The sequence below is a fragment of the Podarcis vaucheri genome (genome assembly GCF_965113315.1).
Source record: "Podarcis vaucheri genome assembly, chromosome: 1".
NCBI classification, from domain to species: domain Eukaryota; kingdom Metazoa; phylum Chordata; class Lepidosauria; order Squamata; family Lacertidae; genus Podarcis; species Podarcis vaucheri.
The window spans coordinates 113,594,567-113,614,259 of record NC_138759.1 but is presented as its reverse complement, the minus strand read 5'-3'; the positions used below and the strand labels follow the sequence as shown (position 1 = coordinate 113,614,259).

General features: G+C 43.1%; 1 protein-coding gene across 2 annotated transcripts; it reads right to left on the bottom strand.

The window, feature by feature from the left end:
• Window positions 1-473: 473 nt before the first annotated feature.
• On the bottom strand, window positions 474-14,164 carry DHRS9 (dehydrogenase/reductase 9). 2 transcript variants are annotated; one of them, XM_082237005.1, is made up of 6 exons: window positions 14,146-14,164; window positions 7,677-7,903; window positions 5,063-5,414; window positions 2,739-2,997; window positions 1,703-1,866; window positions 474-958 (listed from the first exon to the last, which is right to left on the bottom strand). In XM_082237005.1, the coding sequence occupies exons 2-6, from the start codon at window positions 7,683-7,685 to the stop codon at window positions 732-734; spliced, it is 1,011 nt and encodes a 336-aa protein (XP_082093131.1). In that variant the 5' UTR covers window positions 7,686-7,903; window positions 14,146-14,164; the 3' UTR covers window positions 474-731. The 2 variants fall into 2 exon arrangements, with proteins under 2 accessions (XP_082093131.1, XP_082093130.1); XM_082237004.1 differs by lacking the exon at window positions 14,146-14,164 and adding an exon at window positions 11,201-11,358.
• Between the last annotated feature and the right edge of the window lie 5,529 nt (window positions 14,165-19,693).

Sequence of the window (19,693 nt, the reverse complement as noted above, 5' to 3'; positions counted from 1 at the left end):
GCCAGCCCAACCACTCATTTAGGAAGGAGTTGGCACACTTCTGCTATACTAGCTTCCCCATAGACCACCCTAGCCAAACAGCCTGGGGGTGGGGCATGGGATATGTGCTTCCAGTCTTCAGATACGTGAGGTAACATATTCTTCAGAAAGGAAAAATGCTCTATACATGCTCAGGGGCCCTTGGAAGCTATCCCCCCAAAAGATCTATTGCCTTTGTGAAGAAAAGAGAGCTGAAATATGCTCAGAGGCATTTAGCACTAGAAAATGTTTGTTAAGGAAAAATGGGATAAGTCGTAAGTTCCTGGGAAGTCAATAGTATTTTCTGTGGGAGGAGAAAGAGAAATGTTGGGTAGAGCTCTTAGGAGGAACTGGGCTCTGTTAACAGGTTGTAGTATTTGCAACGGGCATAATTATCTGTGTACTTTGAGAACATTCTGACAAACTGATAATTTCAAACTATTACTCGAACAATATTTGACTGGTCGATTCACTAAGATTTATTTGAGTTGGCAAATGCTAAGCCTGAGTCATCTAGATCTGCCTTCACTACCACTGGGCAAAGCAGTCCTTATGACAACTGCTCTTTAAAAAAAGGGGTAAACAAGAAAAGAGAAGCAATTATTGCCAACATCTCTGGATGCTTGATCACCTGTGAACACAGATGTATTCATCTTCATTGTTTGGTATGCACAGCTTGAAAAAGCACGAACTGGAGTTTTTCGGATGCAATTTTACACAGCATTTGGGTCAAATAGCTGAACTTTGTTCTTCATGAGTACGAAGTCCTGCACAAACGATGGCATTTTTGAAAGTGGTAGCCAAAGAATCTTAGCATCCATGCCTGCACTGTACCGGGCCTTTGGATATTTGCTCATTAAGGCATGTTCCATGCAATTCACAACCAATGAGAGGTCTGTATTCTGACACAGCTTCACTAGTTTCTCCTTCTTTACTGCATCTGCAGAGAGAATGAAACCAGGAGAGGGAGGTAAAATATATGCAGCAATAAACTTCAAGAGTCTTAATTCTGTGCACTTCTTTCTTAATTATTTGAAGTACTGTTGACGTGGAGCTACTTTTGCACTGTGCAAAGAGCATTGCCTTATTGTTACTTGCAGTTAAATAAAAAGGCTTCCTATCTCCTTTCGTTTCCTTCCATTATCCAGCTGTGCTGCAGGCAGGACATGGAAGTCTTTGGCATTGTGGGTAATCCTTGGGACGATTCCAAGGCCTGCCACTCTTCAGTCATGATGTATACTGTGGAGCATGAAGCTGAGGGAAGGAAGCAACAAAGCTTCCCTCCTTTCTACCACATGTTGCCACTACTGCATTCACCTCTGGTAAATGAAGCGAAGGATTAGGAGTGTGCTTTGACCATGGGCTGGTGGAGATGAGAGGAGGTTGAATGCTCGGAACTCTTCTCTGCCCTAGATATTGATCCGAGCCACAGAAGATCTCTTTTTAAAATTATTATTCTCATTTTTTTCAGTGAGACATATTCACTATATTAAAACAAAATCATGACATATATTGACTCAGTCACAGAGTTCTCCTATTTTTGAGGTGCCTTTTTGAGTAACCTGGAAGTTAATTTCTCAACCAGGCTTGGGTGAACTTTGATGGCATCTCTACTTCTGACTACTTCAGTATTATGTTTAGGCCCTTTCTCCATTAATACAAAACAAAGCAACTCATGGCTTACCTTCCTTTAAGTATTTTTCACCATACTGCTTTTGTATAGTTTGAGGAAGAGTGTCCCAAACAGCCATTTTTTGTCTCATGACCATGTCTCTGTCAGAAAGCCCTGTTTTAAACAGCCCTGGCTCAATGCAAGAAACATTCACTCCAAATGGTTTCATGTCCTGTCTGCAAAGAAAGTAAAATGCTGTCATCAATTTTGGTCAATAATTTGGGGGGATTTTTAGAGAAAGCGCTATGTAGATTCTGTCAGCAGCACATTATAGTTTCTGCACACAAACACAATGATCTTATAAATGAAATTTCTCAGTTTCTGTATAAAATGAGTCAAGGTCATGGGATGCCTTTGGAGTCCTTATGGTAAACCTCACGAATGCAAGAGATCCACCATGCATGTCCTCATATGAACTCCTGCCTATCTCCTTGACATTTAAACCAGATTGTATCTCTTCATTCATTTTATATTAATGGCTCCACCAGATCCCAGGGATCTGGGCCATTCTCTGCAATAACTTGGTAACTGGTTCTTGCTTCACAATTAATGCGCCCAATGCAACTCAAGAAGACATTGGGTTCAGATGTTCAGCACAGACCTTCAAATCCTTTTCATGATGTGCACTTATGTTTCAAGTAAGATATCATTTGTGAACAGACACCAGACATAACATGGGCAGGAGGAGCCCATGATTTACATCCAAATAAGTCTTATATACTAATATCTTGTGTACTATCTTGCAATGTAGGAAAAGTGGAGAAAGTGGAGTACAAAAACAGATGACCAAGAACTACATTAGTTTTTGAACGGATACATATAAGGAGCACTGTCTCATGGGTGTACCATTTCGCTGGATGACCCCCTGATTCAGGTAGCATGAGAGATAGATTTGGATGGATGTCAGTGGTGGTGAGGGCAGTGGCATGCTGGAAACAGAATTCTACTAAGCCCAGTTTTATCCCCTGCATGCAGGCACTGAACCCATGCTCAGTTTGGGTTGAATCATACATGCATTATGAAGGCCATCCATTAGCTATCACTTTACCTTAAACTGTCGGTGAATGCTTCTGCCCCATATTTGGATGGACAATAACCACCTGAGCATATTGGTAGAACACCTCCAACACTGGTTACGTTTATTATCCTTCCTTTTGCCTTCTTCACCAATGGCAGCATGTGTATAGTAACATTGATGAGGCCTATTAGATTAACATCAATCGGTGCTTTATAGTGCTCGATGGTCAGCCAGTCAGTTGGTGCTGATACTCCCATAATTCCTGCATTATTGATCAGGCCCCACAGACCTATGGGGGGGGGGGGGGGGAAAGAGATTTAAAAAAACAAATAAAAAGATAATTTATTATGTCTGAGAATGAAACTTTTTTGGAGAAATTGATTTCTGTGATTTAACATCCCCATTATCATTATTATTCAAAAGGCAGAGAATAAGATCATCATCATAATGGTATATAAATATCATTACATCTACGTAAAAACAGAAAGGTCGTAACAGTAACCCAGCTATGTTAATTGGTAGCAATTCCCAATCATGCCATTTCTTTACTCTGAACACTTTAGTCTGAGTGAGCGAGGGCTAATTCACACACGCATGCACACCACTTGACATTTCATCATGCAGAAGCTCACTGATGAATGTGTGCATTGCCATTGCTGAAAAGTATTGTAATATTATGAGGGCAATGTGAAAGCTCTGAACAGGACAATTATCTCCACACATACACGTAATTGCTCACTCACTAAAGCAATACTTCGGTCTGCATCCTGTCATATGAGGGAGCTTGTCATATAAAATAGTAAAGTGCCTCCCCAACGCAGGACATAGTTAACATCAAATCCAAATCACGAACAGCGGCTTGACCTTAAAAAGAGCAACTTTAAAGTGTTTCAAAATCAGGCAGGTATTCTTCTCGTTTTTTTGTTGGTTGGTTTATGAGAAACTAGTCTGCTCACCAGGACCATAACAAGAACCTACTGGATCAGGCCAGAATCCTGTTCTCACAGTGGCAACCCAGGTGCCCATGGGAAACCCATGGTCAGGGCCTGAACACAAAACAACACTCTCTGCCCCTGTGGTTTCCTTCAATTGGTATTCAGAAGCAGACTCCAGTGCTTTCGACAGTGGAGGGAGAATATAGTTATTGTTCTTAGTAGCCATTGACAGCCTGGTCCTCCAAGGATCTGTCCAATCCTGTTTTAAAGTCATCCAAGATGGTGGCCGTCACTGCCTCTTTGGGAGTGATTATTCTAGAGTGCTAGCGTTATGAGATTGGAGGGGGAAAAGACTTATTTATCCCCTTTCTCCATGTCATTTCATACATTCCTATCATTTTGGTATTCTACCGTCCCCCAACCCTGGAAGAATTCCTGAGGATACCCTTATTAAAAATAAGACCACCGTTTTTATTTCTACCCTGCTCCTAATAAGAGTCAAGGTTTGTGTGGCAGTGGCTAAACTAAATTACAACATTGAGTTACAACACTAAGCTTACAACAGTGAAAAGCCGTAATTTTAAAATGCCTGCAATTTCCCTGTAATCATCACCGCTTTCTCTACTGCTCACATGCTATTACACCCATACCTACTCAGAAGTAAGCCCCATTTTGTTCAACAAGCCTCTTAATAAGTTTTAGAATTTTACAGCCTCACCCACACTCTGCCACATCATTGCACAACCTACTTCAAATTTCCTTTCTATGCTTTTAAAACATGAAGGCTGTGGAAACAGGAAGGGGGGGAGAGCTCACTCTGCACAAAACAGCAGATGAAAGACTTATCAACAATTATATATACAAATAATTTCAAGTCTGGACCTAAGAGACACAGGAGGTATTCACACTTCCTCTTGCCCCACCGCTTTCCCCCAGGAAAAGCTGCTCTTTAGTGCTCAATCGGAGCAAATGGCAATTTGGGCATTCCTCCAGATTGATGCTTGCTTCGATTTAGCACTAAACAGGGGATTTTCCTGGGAAAAAGCAGGAAAACCACTTGGACCCATGCTTTCGAGGCATGGGACAAGCAGAAGTGTGGATGAGCCCTCACCCAGTGGACAGAAGCCACAATGCACGGTGATCACTTTATACCCCAAACCGTAAGTTTAATTAAAAACTTGCTTTAAGAAGGAAAGGAAAAACCTAAGAAATACCGAAACAATTCATTGGCTTTTTGTGCAGGTTAGCAGATGTGTACCTGGAGGCTATATCTTTAAGGTTGCACAGAAGCAGAAATTCTGTGCGCTAAGCCTTCCTCCTTTACAGCAGCCCCAATTCCATGCTTCTCTTAAATGTGCAGGAGCGCTCTGGGGGTCTATTTAGTAGATTTTGGGAAGAGTTCAGGTGCCCATCACCTACCTTTATCCCCTACTTCTTTCTTAACATATTCCGTAACTGATTTGATGTTCTCTGTGTTTGTCACGTCCAGTAGCACAGCGTGGAGGTGCCTGGAAGTCTCTGCTTTCAGCTCTGTGGCTCCCTGTTGAGTCTGGCAGGCAGCAATCACTTGAAACCCTTTCTTATCGAAGGTTTTGGCTGCCCGCTTTCCAAATCCAGAGTCACAGCCAGTGATGAACACATATTTCCCTACAAGGTACATATCTTTTAACTTCTGCCCTGCTCTCCATTTCCACCAGACGAAGCAGATGACAAACCACATCAACACGTAGTAAAAAAGTCCGATTTCGAGACCGCTATCTTCCATTTCCTCCTTGAAAGAGACAGAAAGACACGTTACAACAGGCACTTCCCTGCCATTAGCATCATTTCCTGACCGTGAAAATCTAAAGGAAATAAAAAGCGGGGGCAACACGGAGAGCCACTCTCACTTTCCATCACCAGCCTTTAACTTCTGTTAAAATAAGGAAAGCTTCCCTGGGGGCCAGTAAATAAAATGGTCACTTTGCATTCATCAGAGTGTGGAAGTTTTAAGTAGTTAGGAAGCGCCACAGACTTGTGGCCTCTCAGTCAGGCTGTATATGGGGAGTAAAGTCCCTTGAACGCAACAGAATCTGAAATATAGCATACAATGGGGTTGGGCTGAAAATATAGCGCTTCACATAATCTTGCCAATCCTAACAACCACTCTGTAAGGTAGGTCAATACAGTGGTACCTCGGGTTACAGACGCTTCAGGTTACATACGCTTCAGGTTACAGACTCCGCTAACCCAGAAATAGTACCTCAGGTTAAGAACTTTGCTTCAGGATGAGAACAGAAATCGTGCGGCGGCGGCGCAGTGGCAGCGGAAGGCCCCATTAGCTAAAGTGGTGCTTCAGGTTAAGAACAGTTTCAGGTTAAGAACAGACCTCCGGAACGAATTAAATACTTAACCCGAGGTACCACTGTATTATTATTATTGAATCAACAGGTTTTGAGACTGAGAAATAGTGGCCAGTGAATTAATGAAGGATGTAAGGTAAGATTTGGAGCAACTTGTGCTTATGTATTGTATGATATCTGTTCTGTTGACTACATTAGTATTAGTATTAGTGTTATCATTAACATCCTGCCTTTTTCCCTGACAGGGACTCAAGGCAGCTTACAGTAAAAATAGGAACAGTTTAAAATATAGGGGGGGGGGAATTAAATATTAATAGAATTAAAACTACACACACACACACACACACACACACATAAGGTCTATTGTTAGCTGCTCTGAGCCCGGCTTTGGCTGGAGAGGGCAGGATATAAATAATTTATTATTATTATTATTATTATTATTATTATTATTATTATTATTAACATACAGATAATTACAATGAAATTTTCATTCAGAGCAGTCAGTCCCTAAAAGCCTGTAGGATTAAGGAAGTCTTCACCTGCCAGCAGAAGGGCAGCAAGGAGGGAGCCAGCCTGGCATTTCTAGGGAGGGAGTATTTATACCCTACATTTCTTCCTTTGAACTCAAGGTATCTTATTATATGGGGCTTCCTGAACATCCCCACTCAGGCACTGGCAGGATCTAGGGATGTACAACTCTGCCAATTTCAGTTTCTCTCAGTTTCACACTTTTCCCAGTCTTAAATTCAGTTTGCCACAATGACAGTTAGCTCAGTTGGTTAGTGCATGGTGCTAACACCACCTTTGTCGCTGGTGTTTGATCCCCATATGGGCCACCGGCATATTCCTGCATTGCAGGGGACTGGACTAGAGGGTCCTTGGGGCAGTGGCGTAGCGTGGGTTGTCAACACCCGGGGCAAGGCAAGTAATTTGCGCCCCCTAACCCGTGGATTTGCGCACCCTAACCCTAACCCCCAGATGTTGCGCCCGGTGCGCCCGCCCCCCCCGCCCCCCCACGCTACGCCACTGCCTTAGGGTCCCCTCCAACACTACAATTATATATGTTTCTAACATTTCTGCATCAGTCTGTGATATTTATTTGTTTGTTTGTTTGTTTGTGGGGGAAATGCCGTTATGAAAAGTTCACCAGCTTTTTAACGTGAATTTCTCAAAATATGCACTTTTTAATGCAGTTTTGCCTAATCTATGCATCTGTTCAAGTCGCCCTCCCTCGTCTAAATGCATTTTCATGCACACTTTCCAGACCCAGCTGTGCTTAGCTCATTCTGCATGCTGGCTCCACCTTATGCCGTCAGCCTGGAACAAGCATGCCTGGAACATTTCCATGGCACCGAATTAATTACAACTATTACTTCACCCATCCTCACAACAACTCTGTGAGGCAGGACATCAGTATCATCGCATCAGAGAGAGGCAACTGAGGTTGGGAAAGAATCATTTGACCAAGGCCATCAAGAGATTTCACAGGTTAGCTCAGACTTGTGTACACCCATTTCTTGCCCTAATTCTGCAGTGCGGCTGAAGGCGTTGCTAGCTTGACTTCTTCAGTGCCATGGCTTCAGATCACTTGTACGCATAGACTTACAGCGGCATAAAGCAATCACCTGTTTCGGAGGCTGGCTGAAAACTAAAGAGTTGCAAAACAAAACAGAGTCCATCTATACATTTACCTCTGTCATGCTGGCTGTGGCTCCTTAGGGAAAGGGTGTTTCTCCTCCTATATGATCTGGCAGGATCAATATGCTGTTTGCTTATCTTCTCAGATTAGTTCCCTCTGTGTGGCAGGACTCATTTTAAAAGCAGGACATTGCACACACGATGTTGCAGAACGGAATAGGTAGATGCGGCTGTCTGTCCTCACTTCCTCCGGAATTTCACTCGCAAAGATGCAGTCAACCTATTGGTGAAATAATTACAGAACAATATAGCTGCTCTTTAGTAAGCTCGCACAGATCTGAAATAAGTTTGCAACACTTGCTACGGACTAGTATGTTATGAGCCTCTCATAACATAACAAGTACAGTGGTATCTCGGGTTACAGATGCTTCAGGTTACAGACGCCACTAACCCAGAAACAGTACCTCAGGTTAAGAATTTTGCTTCAGGATGAGAACAAAAATTGTGCTCCAGTGGCGCGGCTGCAGCAGGAGGCCCCATTAGCTAAAGTGGTGCTTCAGGTTAAGAACAGTTTCAGGTTAAGAACAGACCTCCGGAAAAAATTAAGTTCTTAACCCGAGGTACCACTGTAGTTGGGTGTTTTTTTTAATTGTATAGTTTATAACTTTCTGACATTTTTGACTGCGATTCTGGAAGAAAACCCACTGAACTCAATGGAAGCTACTTCCGAGTAGGCATGTATAGGGTTGCACTGTTAATGCTGTAAAACAAGGGCAGGAAATCTATGACCCTTCAGCTCCAGCCAGCATGAACAATGGTCTGCTATGACAGGAGTTGGGAATCCAATGACATCTGGAAGTCAGTGCAAACTATCCTGAATCCAAATTTGGCAAGGGGTGTTATAGTGCTATTTAAAATAAATAAACAAGAATTTTAAAACGACAGACAGACAGACAAACAAACAAACGTATAAATTTGTTCTACCCTGCAAGGAAAATAACCCACCAATTGTGTCATTCCCTGCAAATATTGAACATTCCATACAATTTCCACCCCCAGAACAGTTTGCATGCAGATACACAGTTACGAAAGTTGTTGATAACAGAGCAACAGTTAAAGCACACCTCCAGATACATCCCAAACGCCTGGTGAAATAAGAATGTTTTCACTTGCCTTCGCAAGGAGACCCAGGAGGAACACAGACAGACCTCTCTTGAAGTGTGTGCCTGCTACAACTTCAGAGCCGCAATTGAATAGGCTCTGTTCTTAGAAGCTTATATCCTCCCCAAGTAGCATGACATTCCTCAACTTCCGTTTGTTTCAAAATCCCCCAATTTTTTTAATCTAAAATTTATTTTAGATCATCCAGGCAGCTTTTCTCAGACAAGTAAGGTTTCTCAGCTTCATTACTTCCTCTTTTTTTAAATGGAAGAGGGATAAATGCTTCTCAGTCTCCTCTCACTTCTTCAGGGAAGGGGAAACCCTTTAAAACTCTCTGTTCTCTTTTCAAGCACACATAAGAGGAGCCTGGCTGCTGGATAAAACCAGAGACCCATCTAGTCCAGCCTTCTGTTCTCACAGCAGCCAACCAGATACCAAGACCTGAGCGCAAGAGTCCTTTTCCTGCTCACAATCCCAAGGAGCCAGTGTTCAGAGCTGTACTGCCTCTGAGACTGGACCAGTAGCCATTCATATCCTTATTCCCCACAAATCTGTCCAATCCCTTTTTACATTCACTCTGATTTGCTTACAGGCCGTATATTCACCTTCTCACCAATCAATCATTCATGCATTCCACACTGTTCAAGGCATTTCTTCATCACTTTCCTAACTGCAAAAAGTGGGGTTTTTTGCACAAGGGCAACAAAGCGTTTTAATCCACTTTAATCGCACAAACCTATTTTTTTTTTGCTATACACAAAGTACCCGTATTTCTCGCTCTATAAGACGCACCAGACCACAAGATGCACTTATTTTTTGGAGGAGGAAAACAAGAAAAAAAATATTCTGATCTCAGAAGCCAGAACAGCAAGAGGGATCGCTGTGCAGTGAAAGCAGCAATCCCTCTTGCTGTTCTGGCTTCTGTGATAGCTGTGCAGCCTGCATTCGCTCCATAAGACGCACACACATTTCCCCTTACTTTTTAGGAGGGAAAAAGTGGGTCTTATAAAGCAAAAAATACGGTACTTAACAGTCTGCAAGAGCCAGTGGAGACCAATTAGGGCTAACGGAGAACTACCTCATTAAACACCTGCCTTGAAGAACGCTTGAAGGAGCTGGGTATGTTTAGCCTGGAAAAGAGGAGACTGAGAGGAGATATGATAGCTACATTCAAATATCTTAAGGGCTGTGACATGGAAGAGGGAGTATGCTTGTTTTCTCCTGCTCTGCAGGGCAGGACTCGAACCAATGGATTAAAGTTACAAGAAAGGAGATTCTGACTCAACAGCAGGAAGAACGTTCTGACAGTAAGAGCTGTTTGACAGTGGAACAGACAAGAGGTGCTGGACTCTCCTTCCTCGGAGGCTTTTAAGCAGAGGTTGGATGGCCATCTGTCACGGATGCTTTAGCTGAGATTCCTGCACTGCAGGGGGTTGGACTAGATGACCCTTGGGGTCCCTTCCAACTCTAAGATTCTATGATCTTACAACCAATCGGGCTAGCTCTTCTTTTCATTGGCTCTGGCTTCACCTACCAGCATTTCCTTTTAAGAATCCATGTAAATTTAGGAGTTTCCCTTTTCATCTCCAAGTTTATCCTGGAATGCCCATTCAACACCCACACCTGCCAGGAATAGTGCCTCAGATCATATTCCCATAACTTAACAGTGCATGTTGAATCTGGCAGTCAAGGCACTGACCTGCATTTGCACAGGAAACTTTTTTGGAGAACAGATAAATGAGCAGAGCTCTTCCTTGGCTTATTTAGATGCTTCGGTTTTGCTTTAATTTACAATAAATCAGGTCTGAGATAAGTGGTTCGGTTAGTCTACTGCTACATTCCAATGCCTCCTTTCTGAGAATTTTCTTTTACAAATTCTGGATTACATGAAACTAATACTTTTTCAAAAAATAAAATAAAATAAAATAAAATAAAATAAAATATGAAAGCCTCTCATATTGTATTTTAAGAGCCCTCTACGTGCCATACAATTTTGGATTGGAAAGAGTGTCTCAATTGCTCTTTTCCTCTACGTGCCATACAATTTTGGATTGGAAAGAGTGTCTCAATTGCTCTTTTCCTGGTCTCACACATGCTTTTCTGTAGTTAGGGGTTTTCTTTGACCGCTCTGTAGCTTGCTGACTGAATAAAAAAGAAATTACAACTTAGCACACAGAAAGGGTGAAATAGTCTCAGAAATCCAAATGTTGTTTAAAACCAGGGTCGAGATGTACACTCGTTTCTTCCCCTCTAACAGTATCGTGACCTAGAAAGATGTGGACTTCAGTTTTCAACCCTCTCTGAGATTATGCCATGCTAATTTTTCTTGTTTGATGTCCTGATCTGAGGAAGAAGGTTGTCGTTGAGCTATGTACACTTAGAGGTGAGCTAAGGAGATGACAACAAGAATAGTCACCCTTGTGATTGTAAGGAGCTGACTGTTGGATCCACCCAGCGGTTGCTGACACAACTCCCATATTCCTTCCCTGGCAGGGCAGAGCGAGTGTAGCAGATCTAGTGCCCTTGAGGTTCCCTGGTCTCCAGCATCCAAAAGCCTGGGGCTCACATGGCAGGGCCTGGTGATGTCACAAGGCAAGCTCTAGTGATGTCACAAATCCTATGAATCCATGGAGTGAAGATCACATGCCCTTGCAAAGCAGATCACTCAAGGAAATGAGCCAACATTCCTAGAAACCAACACACCTCTCTCTCATACTCATCCTTGCGTGTGTGGGTGGGTGTGTGCGCGCGCATACACGGACACACGCACACAGCAATGCAACCCACATCTACTTTCTTCCTAGCTTTAATCTTTCATTCTAAATTGCTTCCTTCTTCCTTTCCTTTATATTCTTTTTTCTCTCTGACTCCCCTCTTCCTTGGTTCCTCTCCAAATTCTTCCATTTATGGGTGTCCACAGGCACCATTCCAGTGGGGAGTAAAACACTTGAAAGGGGGGAGAGCAGGGTAGCTTCACGCACAAAAGAAAGACAAACAGCAATTGTACGTTTTGTCCCATATCTCAGGGTCTACAAAGGCTAGAAACATACTCTGGTTTAACAAAGAATTCTGGGAATTATGGTTTACTAGTGAGAAGGGACTGCTCATCCCCTTCATGGATGCTCATGGTCCAACCCCTGTTCCCTCCCTCCCTCCTTTTCCCTGTACTACAATAATTTTTGTATACATCATTTGGCACGAGAACTGCATCACAAAATGTGGATCAGGGCACATTTCAAAAGACAGCTGTGTTTCGGCTTGCATATTGTTTTTGAAAATGTGAAGTAGGTAGGTTCGCTTTTAAATCTGAACTGAACCGAGTCCCTTCCTAATCCCCACTCCCTCCCAGGAGCCTGGAGAAAATGAACCCAACAATTTAGCAGAGCCCTACCATGTCCACCCCTTGGGCTCTTTTTCTCCTAACCTCTTGACAAAGGCTTTTTGTTGAATCAGGAGTTGTTGGGTCTCTCCGCATCCCATCCTCTTTTAAGAGGTAGAAATTCAGGGGGGTGATGCAATGATTACTTAGAAATTTAGCAAATGGGGCTTTGCCTATCAGATAGGCATTAAAGACCTGCAGGATATGTGATTTCATTAGATCATTGGGAAAAACTTTGGAAATCAGATATTAATTTCACCGCATGCATTACTATCAAAGAAAACATTATGAAGATGTTTTACAGGTGGTACCTAGCCCCTGTAAAACTGGCTAAATTTTATAAATTAACATTGAATCTGTGTTGGAGATGTAAGGTATCAGGGTGATCCTTATATCATCCCTGGTGGGGATGTGATAAAATTAAATTTTTTTGGGGGGGGGAATATACATGAGGAACTGAAAAAAATCTTTAAAACAACAATTGGTAAAAAGCTGGAAACATTCCTTTTAGGAATTATAACAAATGACATCCCCAAAGACATGAAGAGAATCTTTTTATATGCAACAGCCGCCTCAAGGTTATTGATTGCAAAAAATGGGAAATCAGAAGAAGTGCCAACACTGAAAGATTGGCAACATAATTTTTTTGAAATGATTGAATTAGCAAAAATGACGGCAACAATTAGAATGCAATATAATCAAAATCTCAAACAGGAATGGAAATGTGTAGAAGAATACATGAGCAAAAGATGCTCCAACAAGAATTTATTGATGTGTATAGACTGATTTCACAAAGTTGAGTTAAGCTAAGCTAAGCAGATATATAAGATTGAATGTTTAATTATTAAGATACAAAAATACAATCTCCATAATAAAGTTACAAAATAATAACAAGGAAGTCATGCACGGGTGGAGGGAAGACACAGGGCAAGAAATAAGAAATGGGTAAATGTTGGTACATAATGAAATGTGGAAATGTGAATTTACGAATATAATGTATATGTATTATTATCTAAAGATTTCATATATGTATTGCAGCATTAAAAAATAAAAATAAATAAAGACCTGCAGTAGACAAACCTGGTATTTAAAAGCAGCACTGCAAGGCCAGAGAGCTGGCTGAAAAAGCAGACAAAACCAGAAAAGTGGGGTGGCAAATTTCACATGTTTCCCATTGCATGAGGGAGGGAGTGTGAGGGCATGTGTGTATGTCATGGGAAAGGTGGCAACTCAAGGTCCCTATGGAATCAGAGTAGGGTTGCCAGGCAATAATTTGGAAGAATCTCCTTCCTTCCTTCCTTCCTTCCTTCCTTCCTTCCTTCCTTCCTTCCTTCCTTCCTTTTCCAACAGCATTTATAAGTATTAAAGGAAATAATAAGCAACAACAACAACAACAACAAGTAAATAATAGAGTAGACCCATTGAAACAATCGACAGGAGTCAGTCATACCCATTGATTTCATTCATAGTTTCATATAGCATGATTTAATTGTTCACAACCCAGCGAGAAGGATGGGTGGGTAGGCAGACAGACCGACATGCACATACAGTATGCTTCATCTTCTATCCTGTTAAGTGAGGCTATCCATATCAGTAAGGAGAAGTTAGAATAATTAATAACAATAATAATTACGTACCGGGTTGCCCTAAGTTCCCAAAGTACTTGCTATGCATTATCCCTGTCATTGCAATAACCCTTTGTGGTACAGCAACATTATTGTCCCTGCGTTACAAGGGACTGGGTGTCTAGGAGGCTATGGCTGACTTAAAAGCCCACAACAGCTTATGTACATTTGTTGGGGGGTTTTTTAGGTGCTACAATACTCTTTGTTGCTTTGGCTTGTATAAGGCTCCCAGGTGAGTCCATGACAGTATGGAAATTTGAACCACAGGATCACCATCTCATAACTCACACTTTTACAGCCACTACATTACACCAATTAGGAAAATGCTTGCATCCCAAATATGGAATTGGTACCTACCTACTCAGTCGAAGAAAATATGTTGGCAGGTTGGCTGTTAAAGGTGCGCCTTACAAGTACAGCTAGTCCAAAAATTTGTTGTGTTCTCTCTCTCTCTCCTTCTTCCCTTGGCAATCTTCTAAAGATGATTCCTGCACAGAACCACCTTTTGACTTTTTAAATTAAGGCATCACAATGAGTGCCTTCTGACTCAAGTCATAAACAAATTGCAGATCTTGTGAGTCACATTGTTGATTACATAAGTCATTTATGTTGTACAGGTGCATTCAGTTTGGCAGTGAGTCACACTCGTGTTTCTTCAGCTACGAAACACACAGTCCAGAGTCAAAGGTCACAGTATTGGTGTAAATGAGTAATACTTCCTTCAAGTGAATTAAATAATTTAGCCAATTATTTAAAATTACTGTATTTTAATGGCGGTGTTATATTTTTGTGAGCCACCATGGGAGTTCCATTGCAAACTGGAGGGCGGGAGAAACAAACCAAAACAAACTGGTAATCTGGATTCCACCTCCTATCAGTCTCAGTCAGCATGGCCAATGGACATCATAGGAATCATGTCCAGCAACATCTTGGGGAACACAGTAAGCCCTGCTCTGGTTGGTTATCAGGTCTGGCAAGACAAAAACCTCCTTCTGGCTGGCACCATTGGCATCCTAAACAATGCTTGTTTACATCTCTCAAGGTTAAGTCTCCCCATTTCCAACTTCATTGTAGGACACCTCTGCCATTCTAGGCAAAACATGGCATTCTAGGCCAAAGCAATTTTGCTTCCTGCAGCAATCTCTGAAGAAGCTGACTGAACTGGAAGTGGACTCTTACTTCAGCGCTGCCATTTTCTACCATAGAAGGCTGCTTAGGGTTACTGAGCAGGCCGCATAGCACTCACAGTTCTCTTCTTCAACATAGCGAATGGCGAGGGAGCTCACGAGGAAACGGCAGGAGACTGCTGCTACTAACCTCAACCCTCACACGCCACGCCACTTTGCTGAATGGTGAGACCAGTGGTTCCACAGCTACCAGCTGGTGGCCACCAAGATGAGCACCAGCAGGACTCTTGCTGCCATTTTGAAACTCTTGTAACAGCCACAAAAAAAGACATAAGGGGGATGAGTGGCACCTTTAGCCCACTAAATAGCTCCATGCTCCCCAGGTAAAAAAAATATCAGCCATCTGTTGAACTTTTGACCCACCATAGGAGCCAAATCCTAGGGGCCAAAGTCCCTTTGACCCCCCAAAAAAAACATATTTGAGGGGGCAAGCCCCCCCATGATAGGCATTGACCTTCCAATGGTGTGCACCGTGTCTTGTGGTCGATTATGTGAGGTGGGGCTTGCCTGGGACCCCCCCAAAAAAACTGTTTTGTTCAAGTTGGCACCCCTGTGACCCACCATTAGTATAAAGGTAAAGTAAAGGTACCCCTGCCCGTACGGACCAGTCGTGTCCGACTCTAGGGTTGTGCGCTCATCTCACTTAAGAGTCCGGGAGCCAGCGCTGTCCGCAGACACTTCCGGGTCACGTGGCCAGTGTGACGAAGCTGCTCTGGCAAGCCAGCACCAGCGCAGCACACGGAAACGCCGTTTACCTTCCCGCTAGAAAGCGGTACCTATTTATCTACTTGCACTTAGGGGTGCTTTCGAACTGCTAGGTGGGCAGGAGCTGGGACTGTAGACGGGAGCTCACCCTGCCGCGGGGATTCGAACCGCCGACCATACGATCGGCAAGTCCTAGGCACCGAGGTTTTACCCACAGCGCCACCCGCGTCCCTTACCATTAGTATAGAACCCTGTTAATAAGCCAGTGAGGTCTCCAATCTGAGCTAGAGGATGAATCGAATATGCAAGTTTCAACAAACATAGAACCAAACTATACTGTCCATCAGGGAACAATAATAGTACAGTCTGTCAGGAATGATAACCACATTACCCTTTTATGCTAGGAATTTTGGTTGATTCATATTCTACAATCTTTTAAATGTGTTTGTGGGAGAGGGAGGTTATTATTTTGTTTTTCTTTTAACTATTTATTTTCTGCTTTTTATCCTTTTTTTCCCTTGTGAGATCTTCGGATTAAGGGCAAAATATAAATTAGGTAAATAAATAAATTTTGTGCCCTGCAGGAAAGGCAGAAAGAGGGTTCCCTACCCCCACCCAATTCACTTAATCTTCCCCTTCTTGGAAAAACCTCACCTACTAAATTTCTAGCTGCCTTTTGGCTTTTAAAGGCATAGGAGTTCTTGCCACGGGAGCTAGGAAGAAAAGACAATTCTTTGGGTCAGTCATTATTACACAGCGAAGCTATTTCCCTTTGGTGAACATGAGGTAAATGTGTGATCAATCGTGATTCTATATTTAACTTGCAGAGTAGGGGAGAAATACTGAACAAATGAAGTAATCTTTACCTGATGCAGTAAGTGAGGAGACTGGCAGCCAGTGTACACCCTGAGAGCGATTGTTCTCTCATTTTAATACCACTCCCTTTCGAACAAATACTTTCCAACATGGTGTTCATTTCCCCTCCATATTCACCACAAGAATATAGGGTGCCGCCTTATACTGAGTCAGACCAGTATAAGCTCTATATTGTTTTCACTGACTGGCAGCAGTTCTCCAAGGTTCCAGATGAGACATTCCCTAGAGATGCCAAGGTTTGAACCTGGGACTTTCAAAGTAGATGCTCTACCAGTGAGCTACAGCACTTCCCACCAAGACACCACTGCCGTATCAGAGTATAACCTTTGCCAACTCCACGATATCATTAGTACAGATGTACCTCGGAAGTCAAATGGAACCCGTTCTGGTAGTCCATTCAACTACCAAAATGTTTGGAAACCAAAGCACAACTTCTGATTGGCTGCAGGAAGCTCCTGCAGCCAATCAGAAGCCGCGGAAGGCCCATCTGACATCTGGGTTCCAAAGAGCGTTCTCAAACTGGAACACTCACTTCCGGGCATTCAGGAACCAAAACGTCCGAGTACCAAGGCGTTTGGGATCCAAGGTACAACTGTATTAATATTTTAAAGTTTGCAGTGGTACAAAATAAAGTGAAAAAGGTGGGCGGAAGAAAGAGAAGGAATACAATACAATATATGGTAATGTAGCTATGATTCTTCTCTGCACACACAAATATTTGTTGATGAGAACTGTCATTTCTGAAGTGAGCAGGCTGATGTCAGCCCATTGCTACACGAGGTCATTTCCTAAGAATTAATTGGTTGTTGGAAGGCTGTGCTTCCTGCGTGTGTCATGTTTCCTTTTTCAAATGTCATAAAACTGTGGGAAACAGTGCAGCCGCGACTTTTGCTCTAGATCTCACAGCCTTGCAACATTTCTGAGTTGTGTAATGTGATGGGATATGGTACAGTGGTACCTCGGGTTAAGTACTTAATTCGTTCTGGAGGTCCGTTCTTAACCTGAAACTCTTCTTAACCTGAAGCACCACTTTAGCTAATGGGGCCTCCTGCTGCTGCTGCTGCGCCGCCGAAGCACGATTTCTGTTCTCATCCTGAGGCAAAGTTCTTAACCCGAGGTAATATTTCTGGGTTAGCAGAGTTTGTAACCTGAAGCGTCTGTAACCTGAAGCGTATGTAACCCGAGGTACCACTGTAGTTACAAAGTAAGTGCAGCTGCCGCTAGAGCCACTAGTTGGCGGTAGTGATAATTGGGTGATATAAGATGCCTGGTTTGTAATAGAAATGCCCACCCTGGGTAGGTGTGGTTCCCTCGACAGTTTGGTGACAGGAACTAGTTGGAACCTTAATTTTACTTAGTTTTGCTTGCTTGCTTGCTTGCTTTTCTAAAAAATGAGGTGCTGATATTCATCTGTTGATGGAAGCACCATGTGCACCAGCAGAAAATGGCTGCCATGGGTAGCCAAAAGGGAAAGAAAAGTGTTGGTACTCTGTACCAATGAGTACCACCACACACATAGCACTGCCTTTATTGTGAAGCAAGTCCAAGCTCATTTGTAAAAAGGACCCCTAACAGTTAAGTCCAGTCGCGAACGACTCTGGGGTTGTTCACTCACCTCGCTTTACAGGCCAAGGGGGCCGGGATTTGTCCGCAGACAGTTTTTCCAGGTCATAGAAACATAGAATCATAGAGTTGGAAGAGACCACAAGGGCCATCGAGTCCAACCCCCTGCCAAGCAGGAAACACCATCAGAGCACTCCTGACATATGGTTGTCAAGCCTCTGCTTAAAGACCTCCAAAGTAGGAGACTCCACCACACTCCTTGGTAGCAAATTCCACTGTCGAACAGCTCTTACTGTCAGGAAGTTCTTCCTAATGTTTAGGTGGAATCTTCTTTCTTGTAGTTTGGATCCATTGCTCCGTGTCCGCTTCTCTGGAGCAGCAGAAAACAACCTTTCTCCCTCCTCTATGTGACATCCTTTTATATATTTGAACATGGCTATCATATCACCTCTTAACCTCCTCTTCTCCAGGCTAAACATGCCCAGCTCCCTTAGCCGTTCCTCATAAGGCATCGTTTCCAGGCCTTTGACCATTTTGGTTGCCCTCCTCTGGACACGTTCCAGTTTGTCAGTGTCCTTCTTGAACTGTGGTGCCCAGAACTGGACACAGGACTCCAGGTGAGGTCTGACCAGAGCAGAATACAGTGGCACTATTACGTCCCTTGATCTAGATGCTATACTCCTATTGATGCAGCCCAGAATTGCATTGGCTTTTTTAGCTGCCGCGTCACACTGTTGGCTCATGTCAAGTTTGTGGTCAACCAAGACTCCTAGATCCTTTTCATATGTACTGCTCTCAAGCCAGGTGTCACCCATCTTGTATTTGTGCCTCTCATTTTTTTTGCCCAAGTGCAATACTTTACATTTCTCCCTGTTAAAATTCATCTTGTTTGTTTTGGCCCAGTTCTCTAATCTGTCAAGGTCGTTTTGAAGTGTGATCCTGTCCTCTGGGGTGTTAGCCACCCCTCCCAGTTTGGTGTCATCTGCAAATTTGATCAGGATGCCCTTGAGTCCATCATCCAAGTCGTTGATAAAGATGTTGAATAAGACCGGGCCCAAGACAGAACCCTGTGGCACCCCACTAGTCACTCTTCTCCAGGATGAAGAGGAACCATTGATGAGCAGAAGTGGCTTAGTCATGTGGCCAGCATGACTAAGCCACTTCTGGAGAAACCAGAGCAGCGCATGGAAACACCATTTACCTTCCCGCCAGAGAGGTACCTATTTATCTACTTGCACTTTTTGGAGTGCTTTCGAACTGCTAGGTTGGCAGGAGCTGGGTCCGAGCAACAGGAGCTCACCCTGTCAAATACCAATGTTGGAGTTTCCCTGAGTCCTGTTGCTCCCTGGCATTAGGGCAGACCCACTGCAAGTTTGCCTCACAAGGTGAGTACCCTCCCAAAACATCCATGGGATACCATAGACCACGTATGTCCCCAAAGAGGGGCAACTTTAGGACCCATTAGAATAAATTCTAAGACTTGCTCATCTAGTGTATAACTGAAGTGTGAAAGGTGGATCCCAACATGATCAGCTACACACCTGACTCTTTGATTCTGAATGCCAGTAATTAAA